The 13,726-nt window shown below is 43.5% G+C and overlaps 1 protein-coding gene across 1 annotated transcript in view; it reads right to left on the bottom strand.

Annotated features, from left to right (window-relative positions):
• Nucleotides 1-13,726, bottom strand: part of LOC146075574 (transmembrane channel-like protein 2-A) — a gene marked incomplete at its 5' end in the record, with an annotated part of 49,235 nt that overhangs the window by 10,919 nt on the left and 24,590 nt on the right. The window contains 5 exons of the mRNA XM_083184934.1: nt 2,195-2,434; nt 4,070-4,137; nt 7,131-7,259; nt 9,611-9,760; nt 12,899-13,078. Coding sequence (XP_083041060.1) covers nt 2,195-2,434; nt 4,070-4,137; nt 7,131-7,259; nt 9,611-9,760; nt 12,899-13,078 — 767 coding nt within the window. The remainder of the gene's footprint in view (nt 1-2,194; nt 2,435-4,069; nt 4,138-7,130; nt 7,260-9,610; nt 9,761-12,898; nt 13,079-13,726) is intronic.

Here is a 13,726-nt window from a genome sequence, read left to right as displayed (position 1 = left end):
TCTTACTAGGCCACATACTGGGTGTGAAGTACAGTATCAGGCATCACACATCCTGCCACTCCCCGCATGCATATTGCCATATATTAACACCGTGTACATGCAGAAAATCACAAAGGACAGCTGATGTTTTGCGACCATCTAATGATTTCTACCCTGCTCACAAATCTAAGTCAGTATGGGATGACTTAGACTTGCGGTATCCGGGTCCAAGAACTAAGCGGGCGGCTGACGTCCTGTGACAGACTTGGAGGTGGGGCTCGGGGCATCACGCAGGAAAGCATGTTATACATAAGGGGCTGATGCACTGCATCAGGTCCTTGTACACTACAGTACTGTAACACACACAGCCGGGCATGCATATAGAATGATAATCTATATATAGATTCTATATGCTATTAAATAAAATTCCTGGGGGTAATGGATGGTCATGCTGCCAAGACACAGCCGGGCATGCATATAGGGGCAGTATGGACGGTGTAATGGTTAGCATTACTGCCTCACAGCGCTGAGGTCATGGGTTCCGTTCCCACCATGGCTCTAACTGTGCAGAGTTTGTACATTCTCCCCGTACTTGGGTGGGTTTTCTCCGGGTACTCCGGTTTTCTCCCACAATCCAAACAATATACAGATAGGCTAATTGGTTCCCAACAAATTAACCCTAGAATGTCTGTGTGTGTGCGTGTACATGTGGTAGGGAGTATAGATTGTAAGCTCCACTGGGGCAGGGACAGATGTGAATGTTCAAATATTCTCTGTAAAGTGCTGCGGAATATGTGCGCGCTACATAAGAATCTGTTAATAAATGAATAACTGTGTCTCGGCAGCCAACTGTCCATTAAGGAATTTCATTTTTACCCCATTTGGATTAATTTACCTCTGCTCCCTAACCACTGGACTAGATGATTACCTCCATGGCTGGAAGTGCGAAGTGCAATGTTTTATGTATACAAGATCATAGTCACATAAGGAAATATGTCACAAAACACCTGCATTTTAGCAGCATCATAAAGGTATCTTGGCACGCGATACTGCATCTGCGTCGCACTGATAATCTATGTCAGTCTCTGTTGCAACACATCTGAATCAGGCCCACTATGCTGTATATATTGGTACAGTAAGTTGTGGCATGAGTAAATTTAGTGTCATATAACATATCTCCCAACATTTGGAAGGGGAGGGTCAGGAAAAAGGAGGCATGGCCTTGCAGGAATGCTGCAGCTACGGGAGCTATGCAGCTAATGCTGCAGCTATGGTCAGCGCTGTGTAAGATGCTGGCCATGAAAACAAAAAGGTAGTCTTTGGCGCTAGGGACCAGCGGGGTGTATCTTGTCACCCTGCAGCCACCGCGTTAGAGGAATGCCAGCCTCTAAACAACAACAGAGAACAAAAATAACGTGGGGCGCTTGGGTGAGACAAGAATGAATAACAAATTTATTAAAAAACACATATACAGTACACAACATTACATACATATATGCACTCTAAAAAACTACAGTGTCAATTGGACACTAATTATAACCACTGTATATGAGCACTGGTGAATTGCACCTTTCCCTTTTAGGGTGGGAAGGGAGTAAAGTTGAAATTAGTTTCAATCCATTGATCCTTTAGAAAGGACATTGTGTCTAAAGGATCAATGGATTGAAACTAATTTCAACGATACTCCCTTCACACCCTAAAAGGGAAAGGTGCAATTCACCAGTGCTCATACACAGTGGTTATAATTAGTGTCCAATTGACACTGTAGTATTTTAGAGTGCATATATGTATGTAATGTTGTGTATATGTGTTTTTTAATAAATTTGTTATTCATTCTTGTCTCACCCAAGCGCCCCACGTTATTTTTGTTCTCTAAGATGCTGGCCATGCCCTCAGCCCCTCTGCCTCTCTGAATAGATGATATGCGCATGCGTCAGGCAGAGGGGGCTCCCAACTTCCCCCCCTCCCCCACCGCAGGACACTGCCATCCCCAGACGCAAGGTGGGATGGTCCCCAAAAAATAGTACTGTCCCGCACAAAAAACGGGTCAGTTTGGAGGTATGATATGCATGTGATAGGGAGCATGGATTGTAAGCTCCACTGGGGCAAGGACTGATGTGAATGACTCAATATTCTCTACGAAGAGCTACATAATACAGTATGTATGCACTATATAAATTACTGTTAATACAATAAATAGCATTAGTCCCATTACCTGAAAGGCCCACAGTCAAAGGAGGGGGATATTGTCATTATTGTGTAGGCCACTGGCAGCAGACTCATGAATAGAACAAGTAGTAAAAGGCCCATATAGAAATTGTTTGATTTTGAAGCTTTGAAAACTCGCTCTTCAGGAATATTGCTGCTCATTACAGCCCAGCACTGGAAGTACATTGACGTGAGAAGACGTAATACATTTATAACCATCAGTCCTGGTGCATAAAATGTACCCATCCTGAAACGTAAAATAATATGTTGTTAACACAAAATATTTGAAATAAATTTCTGCTCTCTCAATAGTCATGCAAAGTCCCTAACCATTCCAAATCAACCCTTCCAGGTACAGTATTTCCTCTTTCACATTGGGTTTTTGCTGGATTGATGTGGGTCGAGATGCAATGTGAGAAAACCAAAGGGAGCAACCCGGAATTAAAGCAGGGTTAATTATGGGTCGGACTCTGGTCGATGTGCACTGTGAAAGGGTCTGACCCATGTTAATTAACCCGGCAGTCAGCAAAAGGTGCTGATTGGCTGTTGCAGAGGCGTAACTATAGCACAGCAGCCCCCGTGGTCGTGGGGGGGCGCTGTGCATGTGGGGGTGCCGGGGGGCTGTGGTGCTATAGTTAGCCCCCTCCTGTCCGCCCATCCTCCGCCTGCCCATCGCCCATCAATCCGCCGCCCGCAGCCTTACCTGTCTTCAGTGGTGGTCATTCTTCTGCTAGTGAGACAGACTACAATAAAATGTCCGCCCCATATAGCAGACAGTTCTCTGAAACTGTCTGCTGTATGGGGGCGGACATTTTGTGTTGGTCCGTCTCCATTGCAGAAGAATGAAGCCAGCAAGGGAGCCGGGACTAGCAAGACAGGTAAGGCTGCGGGCCGGGGATGGGGGAGTGGGGTTGCGGCGGGCGGTTGGGGTGCGGGGGGCGGGGGGGGGGGGCGCCCAATTCATAGTTACACCACTGGGCTGTTGCATTGTCTCCCTTGATCCCAGCCAGAGCCCTGGACACACAGGCAGCATACTGCAGATTGGAGATCTATTTAAAATGGGATATTGCCCATAACAACCATTCAGATTCTACTTTTATTTGATTTAGCACCTTCTGGAAGATAATAGATAGAATCTGATTGGTTGCTATGGGCAACATCCCATCTTAAATAGAACTCCCATTTTAGTCAATTTTACCCTCAAAGGAGCAGCATTTTAGAAGTTTGGCAGTGTGAGGGTTAATTGCCATCGTTAATTGGAGTGATGGGGAGGTGAGTCAGCTGTTCAAGGGAATTTATCCACCTTTGTAATCATGTACACTATAGCGCACTGTACAATGTCAAATGTAATACCTTGCGTAGCGGAGTTTTACACATTCACAATTTTTAGTTACATGGGTGAACCGGGTTCAGTCTGAAAGGGGCCAAACCAAGAATAACCCATGTCGAAAGTCCAGTGTGAAAGGGTTTGCAATGTGAAAGTGGTATATGTGAAACTTGGATTGTATAACTAAACAACTACTATCCCATTACAAATACCATTTTTTGTGTCTATGTTGACATATGTTGACATGGACACCATATTAGAGTACCACAGTGCTTGCTTCACTCGTCACACTATTATATTTTCCATATATGCTCACTGGGATCGTCAAGTAGAACGGTTTTAAAAGACTGTTTTAAAAAAAATCATGATATATTTGTGTCAACCTTTTTTATGTTGACATGTTGAAATTTTGCTAGTATCGACATTTTGTCAATGTTGACCTAGATCACGTCAACCTTTTTCATGTGTCAACCCATTGCCTGTCAACCAATAGTGGTCCACCTATTGACTGTCCTAGACACTGTCGACCAATTGAACGGATACCCTTTAACTTACCATATCATGCCTTGATTGAAGATAAGACCTAGAACATTTTCACTTATCGCAAACTCAGCATAACATGGCTGTAAAACAAGGGAAAAGCAACAACTATAATAAATAAACTATAATATCACTTGCAGAATTTTGTAACTTTTTGGGCCTGTTTTATGGATCATACTGATCTGTGCAGGCTTCTGCCCAGTGGCGGGCTGGGCAGGGGGGCAGGGTGCCTTCTGCCCCCCAGGCCAGAACAATTTTGCAGAAATAGGGCCGCTGTGTTTGCAGATCTGACAGCCGGGAAGGTTTCTCTGCTTCCTCCCGACTGTCAGTGCCTGGCTGCTGCACACACACGCTGCTGTGTCCAGCAAGCAGCATGACAAGGGGGCACTATAAAGGGACTCTCCTGCACATCCTGATTATTATTCAGGAACCTGCCATAGGAAGAAGCCCCTCCCATTCACAGGTTCCCCCCTCAGCCCCCCCACTACCAGATCAGCCTACTTCCTTATTCCGAGGTAGCTTCGCCCCCAAAGCTCGTCTTCTACTCACTCTCTCTGGTCCCTGCTTCCCCCTGGCACCACACAGGCTGGAGATAGCTGCACCTGAGAACAGCTGCAGAGAACAACACAGAGGTACCCCCTGCACTGCAGTCTTTTCCAATTTCTACTGCAGTCTTTCTACCTCTCTCTCCCTTTCCCCTACAGTCTCTATCTCGAGCTTGTGGTCTCTCTCACTCTCTCAGTTTCTTTCCCTCTCCCCTCACCCTTGACTCTTTCTCTGTGGTCTCTCTCACTTTTCCCCCTGCAATCTCTCTCACTCTCACCCTCTCCCCTGCGGCCTCCCTCGCTGTCTGCCCTGCGGCCTCCCTTGCTGTCTGCCCTGCGGCCTCCCTCGCTGTCTCCCCTGCGGCCTTCCTCACTGTCTCTCCTGCGGCCTCCCTTGCTGTCTCTCCTGAGGCCTCCCTCGCTGTCTCTCCTGCGGCCTCCCTCGCTGTCTCTCCTGCGGCCTCCCTCGCTGTCTCTCCTGCGGCCTCCCTCGCTGTCTCTCCCGCGGCCTAACACGCTCTCTCTCCCCTGCGGCCTCCCTCGCTGTGTCTGCCCTGCGGCCTCCCTCGCTGTGTCTGCCCTGCGGCCTCCCTCGCTGTGTCTGCCCTGCGGCCTCCCTCGCTGTCTCCCCTGCGGCCTCCCTCGCTCTCTCCCCTGCGGCCTCCCTCGCTGTCTCCCCTGCGGCCTCCCTCGCTGTCTCCCCTGCGGCCTCCCTCGCGCTCTCTCCCGCGGCCTACCTCGCGCTCTCCCGCGGCCTACCTCGTGCTCTCTCCCGCGGCCTACCTCGCGCTCTCTCCCGCGGCCTACCTCACGCTCTCTCCCGCGGCCTCCCTCGCTATCTCCCCTGTAGCCTCCCTCTCTACTGCGACCTCTCTCACTATCTTCCTGTCCCCTTTGTTCTCTCTGGCTATGGGGCCCATTTATCGAAAAATCGCATATGCAGTGCGATCTGGAGATGGTATGAGCAACCAGTATCACATTGCAATATGCAGTTTCTATTTGCCGGATGTTCATCCCTGTGATGTGCTCCAGGTGCTACTGTGGCTACTGTACATGCACAGTCCCATTGACTGCAAACACGCATTGGCCATTGCCAGAGAGGGTTCTGCAGGAACCTTCTGCAGGCTAGCTACGCAATGTGTGGCCCATAACTGTGGCAAATGGTAGCTGCAGGGAACAATTTCTAGGGATTCGTAAATCAGGCAGCATCACATCTGCTGTCTCTCACTAGCTCCCTTTCCTCTGCCATTTCTTCTTCTGTCTCCTTTTCCCTAGTACAGTCTCTATCACTCTGGGGCCACTTGCTTGTGTTTGCCCCCCAGGCTGAAAGTTGCCTGCCAGCCCCTGCTTCTGCCATATACGCCTGGAAAATGAAGTGTATTTGCCAGGCGTATTTCACCGGCAATTAGAGGCAGTATAAGGAATCAGCTTAATGCAGCAGGCTCCCGGCATTACCGGCGAACCTCACCATTCCCCGAAACGTTGAATAAGGGGAGCGGCCGGAGCGGGGGTTAAAAAGCGAGGATAGCCGAAAACAAGCCCCCCTCACCGCAGACAACCCCTCGCCGGCGGCATTGAATACCGTCCTATATGTTCACCTTGGCAGTTTTGAGGTAAAAAGTAAAAAGATTGTAAAGTCCTGGTGCACTGGGCGTCCCCAACAAAGCAGGAGCCTTTTCCTCAGAGGAAATCAATTCCTATGTGAATATAGGGTATGGGACTCACCTGTAGTTTTCTCTGGCAGCCTGGTATTAGTTGTCTGCTATAGCTTTGATATATCCAGCAAATACATTTTATTCGCTTCAGTTCACTTTATTTGTGACCCTTCCATATATGTTATATTAAAAATATTTTATTGATAAAAAAATATTGTAGGTACGATATTCAATTGTGCACATATCCCTGGCTCACATGGGCAGTCTATTTCCATAGGTAGACATTTTAACCCTGTCGACCTATTGCATGTCGACCTTTTGTAGTCGACCTTTTAACTGTCTATCTAGACACTGTAGATCTGTCACCCGAATATTGAACAGCCAGTACAGACAAGTTGGACCTGTCGGCAGCTCCCCGGGAGGGATCACATGCGATTAGGCACATTGATTGACTGAGACCTCTCTCAGCCAATCAATGGCTTCCTATTCGTTTGTATGGGCTTTTTTCTTTTTTTAGGTGCTCTGCTCCCGCCGCTGCCCGGCAGCGTCTTCTCCTGTCCGTTTCCCTGCGCCGAAATGGATGGAATGGTGCCCAAATCGCATAGTGTATGGGGGTCTTAAGGGTAATGCGTTCTTATGCATTGCATACCCTTTTTAGTATAAATAATATGAATAATAATGTAATTTATTATTGTTGTTGTTGTTATTATTATTATTTTTATTGTTATCTTTTATTAATAGGGTCCCACAAATACAATTTTACATAAAAAAATTATATTGTTTTAGCTATGTAGAAAAGCAAAATATATATATTTTAGCATTACAGAAAATACAGTGAATCAAATTAATTTAGACTTTTTTTAAAAAGCAACTTACAAATCCAGATTCCAAATCCCAACACCAGCATGAATTGAGAAATCGAACTATAACTGCTCGTCCAAAGTCTCCCACAAGAATCATTATGAAAGTCATTTGTGTATCTGAGATTGTTAGCTTAACAAACTCCTGTAAAAGGAAGAACAGTTATGCATTGGACATGAAGTGGAGGAGGTCAATGTCATGTAGGCATGTAGAACCCATACACTATACACCCCAATGTCTCCCCAAATATAAAAAAGTACAAAAATTACATAAATGTGTAAAATAGGAATGCAATTATGATACTTAATACATGATTTATTGCCAACCATGTGGCCAGCTGGTGTCTGTCTGGTGATCATCGTGCTGTCATGTATGTAAGTGTGACTGTATGTATGTGTGCATCTGTATTTGTGTGTATATGTGTGTGACTGTGTACATGATGCACTTGCTTTCATCCACCCGATACCAGTCACAGGATGATTGACCAATGGAAGCTCTCGCATGATACAAGCTATATTGTGAGACTGCCTGCACAGTGGAGCTTCAAGGAGGTCTCAACCTGGAGCGCTCTCCTCCTCCTGGCCAGCAGACTCTGTGCCAGATCATCGCAGCCAGGTACCGGGCTTCGGAAAGTGGGTAAAAGATAGGGAGGGGAGGAGGGGTTAAGGGAAATGGGTAGAAGGAAAATGAGGAGAGAACCCCTGGAGACAGCAGTGCAGGGCTATAATTCTCAGGGCCCTGGTTTTTTTTTTTTTGGGGGGGGGGGGGGGGGCATAGGCCATCTCCCTTTTTTACTTATTTTGTCTGCAATCTCTTCTCTAGTTTCCTCTTTGCTCCCAGCTGTCTCTTTTCTTTGTATGCTATTAATCCTGTTCTCTGACTGCTGTTTGTCATTCTCTCTCTCTCTCTCTCTGCTTTTCTCCCTCTCTACTCTTAACATCCTTTCTGAAATGTATTCTTCATGAAATGTATTCTACTGCACCTTGTAGTGGTCCGTCTACATTTTCAGCTAAGACCCTAGAGCTACCCTTTCTTCCCAGCACCCCAATATTGTGCCCTGTCCTGTGATCTCCCAGAAATTATAGCCACTTACAGTACTATTGTCACAGTACTTTGCTACTGTAACCCTCGCTACAGTATATATCTCAATTATGTGTCCTTATCCCTAACCCTGCACTCTGTAGTGTAACCTTACGCCATAACTCTGAACCCAGTACTATATGTTTACCTGTTAACCCTGCATCCAATACTTTGTCTTTATGCCCTGTGTCCTTATCCCCTAACTCTTTTCTCAATAATGTGCCCTTATTCCCAAACACTTTAGCCAGTACTGTTCCCCTATTCCTGAAACCAATACTCTACACTTGCCTCATAACCCCTCACTTAATATTGTATCTTAACCCTCCACCCTTTCTTCACAACTGTACCATTACCCCATAACACCATGGTCTGGTCCCTTACCCAATACTGTATCTCTTCCCCTCGCCCTTTATTCACTACTGTAACCCCCTTAATCGTGCACCCAGAACTATGTCCTTTTCAAATAACCATGCATAAACTACTGTACCTTAACCTCCTGGTCTTACATACACTACTGTACCTGTCATGCCTTTCAGCATAGGTTTCTGTTGTGTTAATTTGTTTCTGCGAATTGCATAATCAACTCCCTTCACTGGTCAGCACAGATCTATCTCAGTAGAGTAGTTTGTCCCTCTTAGCCCTCTGTAGCTAGCTTAGCAATGCATTCTGGGCCAAAGAAGCTGTAATCTGCCATTTTCCATTCTGCACAGCGACTCAGGCAGACATGTTTCACATGGTCCAGCCTGGTACAGCATTCGATGGTGACTGGTGAGTATTACTCAAAACTGTGGCACCATGAACCTAATTAGGCAGTAATGTATGCTAGCTGTACACTGTAGCATGTCTCTTTTACATGTAATGTTCTGTTTGTAAGGTCAACGTTATGTGTATTTTTATATGCATATTGATTTGCATCTTCATGTTTTATTACAGTTTTACCATTTCACGATACTGCAAGTTCACATCAATATGACAATTTCGCTTATTACATCATCTAATCTGTCATCGCATATATTCATAATCTCTTCACTAAATAATAAATACCGTTCTTCAGACGTCGTATCAGGATCGATTATTGATCGATTATTGTAAAGTAAAAGCTGGTCATGCTGTAAGCTTTGTATTTGCCAAGCGGCATAGTGAGAGACTGAACAGTACCCTTACCCTAAAATTTGCATGGAGGCGTTTAGCACCCTAGCACCTGCCCTGCCCCAAATAGGGTTACACAGTGCACCTCGTGAGATTTTTATGGCTTGTGTGAGGTCCACATTTTTGTCAGTTTTCCTTTCCTTTCATGCAGATGAATATACAGTACCAAACCCATATTAAAGCAATATACACACTTTTGCAGAATTTTTATTCCCACAAACCTCACTGTACGCAGTTCTTTGTTTTAAGTACAAAACGTAACTTACAATTCCCACATTTGTTTCCCAGCAAGGACCTCTCGGCATATCAGCTGGATGAATATATGGTATCGCAGTACTGTCATTATTTGAAGATGAATTATAAAAGCTGGCTATTAGCAACTGAGTTTGATTTCTTATAACGTCTTCCTCAGCTAACTGAAAACAAAGTCATAATTAGAATATATGTGATTCCTCGAACATTAAAATTACAATAAGCACTAGCGTTGAATGAAATAAATTATTTTGGTGCCATAATGGATTCACTGCATGGCTGCACTTCTAAAATGGGGTGGTTTATAGAGAAGCCTAGAATGAGTAAAAGGCATATAGCTTGCTTTCACTTGGGTACATTTAATAAGATGGAAGTTCTATTTCAGATCAGAATCTACTTCCTATTAATTTAGCACCCTCTAGAAGATAATAGATATTATCTGATTGGTTGCCCATAGCAACAACCCATCTGAAATAAAACTCCTACTGTATATTAGTAAATTACATCTATTGTAAAATCTTTTGTTCTGTGTGGACTCTAAGGGGGTTGTCAAAATAGATAATGCAATTTAATCCATTCTGCAGAGGTTTGTGAATGTATGAAGACTAGTGCTGGACATTGGTAAAGAACATTGTTCCAGAAGCAGCTTAGCAGCCTTCCTTGGCGTGGATGGACTGAATTGCCACTTTGAGGTCTATCTCTGCAAAAATTATTTTGGTCAAGAAGGAAGAATACCTCTGCAAGACCTAATTTTTAATTTGTGTCTTCTTAACATTGATTCCAGGACAGGTGAGAGACCATTAAGGTTCTGTATAGGAGTAATTGTACCGGACAAAGTAATCTGCTTTTAAAAAACAACTTTTCCCCAAAAGGGTGTAAACCTTGTTTTTAACTAATCAATTATTTTACAGGTACTACTCATTCATATTGTTATAAACTATACATATACAGATAATTAATCAGTGCTCTTTCTATCTTAATAAGGACTTATGAGCTTTATATTGAATGTTATCCTCATCTCCAAGTACTGTCCGAAAGAGATCCGTATCTCTAAGATTAGGTACATTGCAGTTTGGTTCACAGGATGGCACTCTACAATTAAACGATGTATCTGCTGCCAGGAACATAATGTTTTGAATATAGAAAGCACTTACCCCCAACTGTATCTGATGAAAACTGCTCATATGCAGTTGAAACAGCTGTCAGGTGTACAGCTGTCTGCTTGTGCAATTATGTTTGTACAATAAACTACACTTTTTTTCTTCACCATCCATTCGTATGCCGGTTCCTATCCTTCTGCAACCAAGGGGGGTAAGTGCTTTCTAAGATTAGGTACATATATAGGCTTGAGGGCTAGATTATCCAGACCAGCTCTAGCCAGCCAGAGAACTCTAATGGTGTTCATATGAAATCAAAAGTCTGGCCATTTATTAAGGTGCCCCTGTTAATAGCTTTAGCTTTGTATGACAAAAGGGAGTCTAAGGAGCCACTAGAAACTGCTTCTTTCTCGACCTTGCCTAGTACAAAAAAGTGTGGCCTAGTAGCATCTGAGAATGTTATCTGAAATTTTTTCTCAGTATTTTGTCAATACAGGTTGAGTATCTCTTATCCACATGATCGGAGCCATGAGCCTTTTTTTTACAAACTCACCTGGTCCCCTAGCCACAGTGTCCCCTGCCTTCTATGGTGGCCATAGGAGTCATCTTCAGCAGCATCCCCGTTCCAAGTATGCATTGCACATGTGCAAAAAATAACCAAATATTCTGAAAACCAGAATATTTCAGTTTTGGGATATACGGATAAGGAATACTCAACCTGTAGTCTCACTAAGGAGCATGTTTCTAATGAGTGAAGAAAAGTTTGAATTCATTTTATACTCAAAAAGGAATACTCTACTGTTTATATTCCAGTCTCCATCGAGACGTCATACTTTAAACCAAGATTAATTAATTTATTTTAGATATTTATTAACAATTTCTTATCCAGTGCAGCAGATTCAGTTGTGCTTTACAATTAGAAATAGGGCTAAAACAAACTGGGTAGATACAGACTGTCAATTGGTAGGAGGTCCCTGCTCGCAATCTTACAATAGGGAACACATAGTTGATACACAATAATAGGTATTCTGTATTGAATAATGGTCCACCTTATTGCAAAGGTTCTTGGTGGGCTGAATGATATGGTGACTCAGAAAAGTAAGCTAGTGGTCAGGAGGAAAATAAGAGAGCATATACGTGAGCATATTTGTGCTGTACAGTAAGGATTTCATTGGATGGGAAAAGTTTATGAAGGTAATGTGGGAGGTTCTGGAATCTGATAAGGTGTGTTTTCAGGGAATGCTTGAAGGTTTGGAGACTCTAGGAGAGGCTTATTGTGTGTGGGAGGGCATTCCACAGAGAAAAGAGAAAAATCCTGCAATTATGAATGGGAGAAGACAATGCATGGGGATAAGAGACGTAGATCTTGTGAAAAACGAAGAGGATGAGTTGGGAGATATGTTTAGATAAAAAAAAAAAGATTTACATAGGAAGATAGGCCTCATGGCTGAATTCATGAGAGATTGTAGTGGTAAGAGTCTGTATTGGGCTGATGAGTTCTAAACAGAACATTAGCAGGGGCCATCATTAAGGTCGGACAAGATGGGCCGAGTGGTTCTTATCTGCTGTCAATTTCTATGTATTTCTCTTCAGTGGAAGAAACATGTCTTCTACGTAGTTACATAGAAACCTGAGGCTGGTGAGCTGTATGAAACCTTACTTCACCCATGCTCTGCTCTATTACCAGTGTACATGTGACAGTAAGTATGGCTGTAACTGCTGTCTATTATTAAACCAACACCATTATTTAAGTAACTGGGCTGAATTAGCAGGATGGGAGCACCATTGTGACCATCGGGTTTATGTACATCTATAAATCAGGCACTGAGAAGGAGTACTCTCTTGGCCAATTTTGTACATTAGTAAGAGTTTACAATGTTCCAATCCTTTCAATTTCATGCATTTCAAACTGGAAGTGCATGGCTAAGATTCTCAAAGAGATAAAATATTTTTATGGCAGCAAATTGACAGCCTTTCAAAAATGTTATCACTATGAGGTTGTGGGCTGCACCTGGGTGTCATCCAATGCAGTATCTGGGGCATCCCGCATCTCCTGGACCCCTAGGTTGATGATAACCTACCCACAAGGCCACGTCCTCTTTTTGCTGGCATGCATGCACAAACATCATGGCCTCCTGTATCAGATGACACCAAAAGTAGGGACGCCACTGAGCTTTGTGGTGTTTAAATGCTAAATATGCTTACCTTTCCATTGACATCATCAATTAAAGCCAACAAAAAAGTGTATAGATTTCCCAGAAACAGTGCAAATATTCTCCCCAATTGCCACTTCAGAGCCAATCTTGGGTGATAATTTTCCATTGCAGCTATTGTTTCAATTAGTGGAGGGCAAAACATTGCCAGCAAGTTCATTACAATTTCTATCTATAAGAAGAAGATAAAAGAAAGAGAGATATATTTAGATAAAAAATAATAATGATAAATGTACTGTATACAATGTTACCAGGCAATCCTGGCAGTTCTGAAAACACCAAGTACTGTGCAAAAATTATTTTCTTCTGCTTCGTTTCTCAAGTGCTATTCAACAAGATGTTTTTCAGGTTTATCATTATTAACGGCATACACCAAAAACATTTTCTCCGTTTTTGGACTTTTTCAGTTTCCATAAAAAATACATTTAAACCTTTTTATGCACGTACAATACATACATACTTTAGTACATACCAAGTTGTGAACTTTGGAAAATACTGTACAGATAAGGGGTGACACTTTCATCAATGTGATGTCTAGGAACAATCTTGCTTCTTCTTTGCTTACAGAACCATATAATCCAGCTGGAGTCAGACACAGCAGTATCCATATCTGTGAGGGTTATCACCTCATCCCTTTAATTCCGGACACATATTAATTACACAGGTTCTGTGGCTGGCTGACTACAAGACTCCATTCAGTTAGTTTTAATCAGCCACAGAACCTGTGTAATTAATATGTGTCCGGAATTAAAGGGATGAGGTGGTAACCCTAAATTATCTACAGATGCTAAAATACTGCTTGGTGCATCTTTATATTGGA

This window comes from Crinia signifera, chromosome 1 (genome assembly GCF_055691185.1).
Source record: "Crinia signifera chromosome 1, ASM5569118v1, whole genome shotgun sequence".
Classification (NCBI taxonomy): Eukaryota; Metazoa; Chordata; class Amphibia; order Anura; family Myobatrachidae; genus Crinia; species Crinia signifera.
This window is presented reverse-complemented; position numbering and strand designations above follow the sequence as displayed.